This window comes from Limulus polyphemus, unplaced genomic scaffold (assembly GCF_000517525.1).
Source record: "Limulus polyphemus unplaced genomic scaffold, Limulus_polyphemus-2.1.2 Scaffold3691, whole genome shotgun sequence".
Classification (NCBI taxonomy): Eukaryota; Metazoa; Arthropoda; class Merostomata; order Xiphosura; family Limulidae; genus Limulus; species Limulus polyphemus.
In genome coordinates, this window is record NW_013669301.1 from 23,286 (window position 1) to 29,562 (window position 6,277).

Sequence of the window (6,277 nt, forward strand, 5' to 3'; positions counted from 1 at the left end):
TGAAACAGGTTGAGACAATCCAAAGAGTAATAAAAGAGAACGAGGGAGAGCCAAGGATAGAACCAGAATAATCCCATGTACCCCTGCTGTGACCCACAACACATGAGGAAATTGAGGGAGGAAGATAGACAACCCTAAACCTGTGTGAGGACTTATGTTGATTGGTTCACTCGAAATACAAAACCAGCCCACGAGGTATTGACATCCATGTGAGAGTAGGATGAAGGCTCCTTATTGAAGGAGGGAGGGGGGGGACTGCATTTTGACATCTCACTAGGTTGTATGACTAATCCCAAATCGGAGGATATTACATCATCTACACTGGCAGTACAGCACTGCTTTACTCTGAAGTGAATGGTTATAGCCATTTTATGTGGAACCCATACTGTATGTTTGAAGGTAAAATGAAACATGGAACAGAAGGAAAGTGATGCAAATTAAGGTAAAGTGAGGGGAAAAAAATCATAATAATATCCCAGGTCAGAATGGTAGGCAGTCAGGGAGGACGACTAATCCGGAAGGAACATAGTAAGCATAGGTGAGGTTAAAAACTCCACAGTATCGTGAAAAAAACAAACAAAGGCATGGGACATGACTACCCGATAACCCATGGTCGAAAAACCAGGGAAGAAACTCTGCCACCCGAGACACAGGGGTTCGATCCGCAGGAAATCTCTGACTTGTAGATTAACTGCAGAACACTTTCCATTTATGCCAATAAATGCCCACTGACGAAGAGCAAATGGGACAAGCTAAAAGAAAGCTAACTGCAGGTATAAATCTGATCTCCCCACCATGGACTGAATAAGAGCCAAACATGAAGACAAATGATGTGAATGTCTGGATGGAGTACTGGCGAACGAAGTGGATGAAGAGGGGCAGGAGACAAAGGAAGAGGCAGTGGAAGTAAAAGTTGGAGCTGGAGAAATCACAGAAACCACAGTTGAGCTAGCCATAAGAAGGACCTAACACAGAATGGTAGGGATGAGGGAAATCACCCATGGAAGTAAAAGGATGGGGGGGGGGGGTGAATGAACATACAGGAACGTGTGGGGCCAATCCTGGCCAAAGGCATCAACAGCCCTAGCTAGAGGAGGAGGTACTGGATGCCAAATAGAGGTAATGGGAGGTTAAGAGATGTAGTAAACAGATCTATGTTGGGTGAGTCCCATGGAAGACAAAGTCACCAGAAAACAAGAGAATCGATAGATCACTCCGATGGATAGATGAGAAAAACAAACTGCAAACTCAGCAAGAGCACCCAGAACATGACATGCAAGGATATGAATATTATGTGTGGGGCCCAAAAAAGCAGAACTTATACATGAAATAGGAGGAACTGCAAACAGGTGCCACCCATAGGAGCAATGCTCCCATAAAAGGGACAAGACAAGAAAAGGAACAGATCATAAAACCCTATTAATAATGGAAAGGGAAACAAACAACAGTGTCACACCCTATACTAACCCAAAAGCAAAGAAGCCATGTGAGGAGGGTATAAACAGAAGATGGCAAACACCCCAACATAGGGGAAGAAAGAGGAGGTACCCCTCATCAAACCCGAAATGTAAACAAAACACCGAATAAAGGGAAACAGGAAACATTAAAGGCATGAGTGATGATAGAGGGGGGGGGGAGAGAAAAATGGCTGAAGTTAAACTAAGGTAAAAATTGTAAGCCCGTAGAAGGTAAAGCTTGTTAGTACCCAAACCCAAAAAGAGACAAAATGGAAAAGCACAGAAAACATGAAGATGATATTCTGCAAAACGTGTCTGAAAATGTGTAAAGTAGGTCTAGCAGATACTGCTATGGAAGTATGGAAGGCATTCCATGATAAGGACAGGGAGAACTGCAATTTTAAGATCTTCGAAAATGAGTTCAGTCATTATACGGGGAAGCAGATATGACAGACACTGGCATATAAGAAGTATACAAGAAGTATAAAATAGAGATTAAACTAAAGTAACTGTAAAAAGTACAAACTAGAAAGAAAAACAAAATGAAATAGTTAACGAAGTGAAAAACGGGAAGAAAATGATGTGAGGTATGCATCCCTTATGATGTTGAGTTGAAGAAAAATCTGGAACCATGGTAGATACGAACCTGTCCAGAAGACTACAGGAAACCAATCAATTAATGGCAAGAACGATAAATTAGAAACTAAATGAGATGAATGGTAATAATTATAAAGTAGGGACTGTAAAAGGATAAACTAAAAAAAGAAAAACAAAATGAATTAGTCAACATACTAAAATGGGAAGAAAAGTGTAGGGAATGAATCCCATATGAAGAAAAACTGGAACCTAAGTAGACTTAAAATTTACTTGTTAACAAATCTGGTATTCACAATGTAGGTTCCTTTTTGTGAAAACTGTAAGAAGGTAGCTTCCACGTTGTAAGTAATAGGAACTAAGTTACTATGAAACGTGTAATTATGTTTTATCAAGCAACATGAAGGCCGTATATAGAGAAATCCTTAACATAAATAGACGGTCGTTAAACAGTTGGTCCGCTGTATGATATCAAATAATGAAATGTCATAACATTATTTGCATACCTTAGTTGATTTATACGGTGAAGTAAAATGGACTCAAAACCATATAGATACAATATGAAGATTACTTAGTTTCACAGGATAGAAAGTTATACTATTTCAACATTTCACCTTTCTTATCGACGTTAGTTAATTTGCTTCAGCTACTAATATGATTGCGAGAGTATAAACCTCTCTCTTCTGTTAATGTTGTTTACTCGACACTATTCTACCTTCACCTCAATCGCTTTGATCTTCTACAACTTAGGATTCAATGACCGTGACATCTGTTATCAATAAAAATCTTTTAATGGTTTTTTTATAAAATAAACACTTTTACACAACAATCATTCTCCAATTCACTGCAATACAATTAACATTTATTCTTGCATCTCTTATGGTTATAATTTGTTTTAGTTTTGAATTTTGCTAAAACTTGCACGGAGGCTATCTACGTTAGCCGTCCCTCATTTAGCAGCGAAAGACTAGAGAGAAGGTGGCTAGTCATCACCACCCACCGCCAACTTTTGGGCTACTCCTTTAGCAACAGATAATGGGATTGACCATCACATATAACACCCCCACGGCTGAAAGGGCAAGCATGTTTGGTGGGATGGGGATATGATCCCATGACTGTCAGATTGTGAGTGAAGCTCCCTAAACACCTGGCCATACAGTTATTACATAGAATTTTACTGGTATATAGTTAAGAATTGACACTTGGGCAGGTGTTAAAATTTTTTTTTTGGGGGGGGGCATTGAAAGTGTAAAACCCATAGTTTAGGAACAAGATCGTTACTTACCTCAACATGATATTTCTTTTCTTCTAATACTGTAAAAATTGCTTGAATCAATTCAGTGTTTTGTTTGATTGTTGAAGCAAAACTGGGCACTTCTGCCAAGCTGAGATCCTGAAAATAAATACACAAAATTAACCAGGTAAATAGTCTTAAATTAATCAAAAAATTGTCATTCAAACGATGAGAATGTAGACGTATATATTCCAGAGCTATCGAAATTATAGTACATTTAGTTTTAAAATCTGACTTGAAACTAAGTTACATCATAAAGGCAACTCTAAGGTTTACTTTTAGATCTCTGCATTGCTTCAAACCTTTCTTAACTCTTCAACTGTGGTTGACATCATATGATGCAAGCATTTTGAATGGACAATCATAATACTATTTTCAAATATAAATATATATATAAAGGGTCTTTTGCAGTTTTCTGTTGTGCTTCTTGTTTGCAGCTGATAATAGATTTTCTTACATTTAGAGCTCTCAATGACTATAGATCAACAGGTCTTACCTTGTAATCAGCCAGCCATTCCCGAACAATAGTGTCGGCCATACCCTTAGCTTCATTCTTATTTAATGACACAGGAGCCACGGTAACCGGTTGTACAACTAGATAAAAGAAAAACCATTTATCTCATCATAACAGCTAATACACAGCTGTTTGTTAGCATCAAAAATAGCCATCTTTATAAACGTTTTTCATAAAGTTATCAAGTAACTACAGAGGCTCATCATCATGAATAGTACTCCCATAGCTTAAAAGAACTATATAGAAAACAATCATGACACTAACAACCAAAGTTTCATTGAGAGTTGCGATCAACCCTAGTTAAATCTTCTAACAATTTATATATATATGTATATATCAATAAAAAATATTCTAACTATCTTCAGAAAAAACCAAAAGACATTTAATTCAATATATTTGCTATGGTAAATTTTGTTTCTCCAGAGCTAAAAGGATTCATTATGCATTAATTAAACTGATTGGTCAGTTACGGATTTATTAGTGTCGTAAAAATAAAAAAAAGCAGTGTACACACCGTCATGGGACAAGTAGTGTCTAATCTTATCAATATCTGACGTTTTCACGCGAATTACAAGAGAACGTAACAGATGTGATTCAACAATGAGAGTTGGGAGCTTTAACGATCTCAGTTAAGCCTAAAGTCAGCCACTGATCAATAGTAAAGCTTAAAATAACGAAAACCTTGCTCCAGTAAATTTAATAAAATTAATAGTTTGCGGAACGAAATGCTGTGACTGAAATAAAATTTTAATGGTTAAAGATATCTAGTTCATTATACCCAACACAAAGTACCACACATGTAAGTACATTTAAGTTTTATCTCATCATTCGCTCACTGAAATGCTAGAAGTAGAAGCTGCCATGTTGTAAAATATAAATAATTATTGTCATAACTTATATATACATATATAGTAAAGTTTCTTCTGAACTATGCAGAATTGTTTATTAACAAAAAAGCTCATCATTTTCTTTGAAAGTTTGCCAACTGACGCTATAAGTATAACACAGAATGTGTAATTTTGGTCATAAGGCCTATTAATTTTTTAATTTATTTTAATAGACGTACAAAAGTGTTATGTTACAGCATACACGTTAGGAACACGTAACCTTATGTTTCAAAACCATACAAATACTTGTTCATACAAGGATAAAATTTTCTACTGCAGAGCTCGAGTTGTATAAATTAAGCTAGCACGCGGTACACACACTTAATATTACTAAAACAACACAACTTTCGAAATAGAAAGTTTAATGTAAACAGCAATTTCCGTCTCTCGGTTAACAGTACATTAATCAGTTCTGTTTGACACATGCACAGCTACGTGTAATCTTTACAAAGCAGTGCTGGAGGCTAACGCGAATACACTATTTCATCATTAGAAAGCCTATTTGGAGTATTCTGGTTTTTAAGTTATAAGAAAGGATATTAACACCTTTTCTATGTTGTATAGAAATGTAAATAGGAATGTTTTCGGTATATCTGGCTACAACCGATGACTCAACAAAAAAACGAATTATGTACACGATTGTAGGCTCGAGATTTCTTGAAAACATTAAAGACTTTAGGTGACATCCAAGATTGAGCATAAAATTAAAAACACAGGGGTCACTACTACAATTTACTCACCGGGTAAATTCTTAAGAGATGTTTTTTCAAAAACTGTTTTAAGTATGTATAATACAACTCTCACGTACACGTTTACGTTAATCCCGCCATCACCGACAAAATGCCAGACGATTTTCCTGCACTCGCCGGTATATAATAAATCAAGTTGGGTTCGAAAGATTTTTTTTATAACACTAACTGTTGCTTTCCTTTTTTTCAAAATATCTCTCATCTAAGAAGAGTTTGAAGTGGGGTAAAATTTACACGAACTGTAAGATATAAATTACAAGGAACCCCAAACATAAAACTTAGCTTGGTTATACGCCCCATTAGCTTAATTAAAAATCGATAAAATCTTAGAACTTTCGACAAGTGAACCTGTCTTCATCAGGGGGCAATGGCATTTTGATCCATTAAGCGAAAATTCTAATTTTTTTTTATCTTTTGAATATGATCTACTACCCATTTTGATGCTACATGTCACAAATAGAAGGTTCTTACGGTCCAACGCCTCATAAACATTTAGAGGCTGGGGAGGTGTGTGTGTGTAATACTATGATATATGCTACACAATATGGTATTTTGAATCTGAACAAGTCTTAATTTACACACTGCATGACATTTACTCGTATTTCGGTTTGGTAATGTACTGTTACGTCTCCGTTCGTTTGTTAATTTTCCGTAACTTCGTTCCGACGAAACTTTAGCGACACAAGTCCTTTCTTAAATAAAACTGGTTTATTCTTTCTGAATATAACTTTGCGATACATTTAATTTCAACAGTCGCGCTATAACAACGAACGTCTCACGTG

The 6,277-nt window shown here is 36.2% G+C and overlaps 1 protein-coding gene across 1 annotated transcript in view; it reads right to left on the bottom strand.

Annotated features, from left to right (window-relative positions):
• LOC106469861 (hyccin-like) overlaps nt 1-6,277 on the bottom strand; it is a gene marked incomplete at its 3' end in the record, with an annotated part of 28,090 nt that overhangs the window by 16,692 nt on the left and 5,121 nt on the right. Inside the window, exons 2-3 of the mRNA XM_022398431.1 lie at nt 3,842-3,939; nt 3,337-3,444 (exon numbers count right to left, since the gene is read on the bottom strand). Of these exons, the coding sequence (XP_022254139.1) occupies nt 3,337-3,444; nt 3,842-3,883 (150 nt within the window). The remainder of the gene's footprint in view (nt 1-3,336; nt 3,445-3,841; nt 3,940-6,277) is intronic.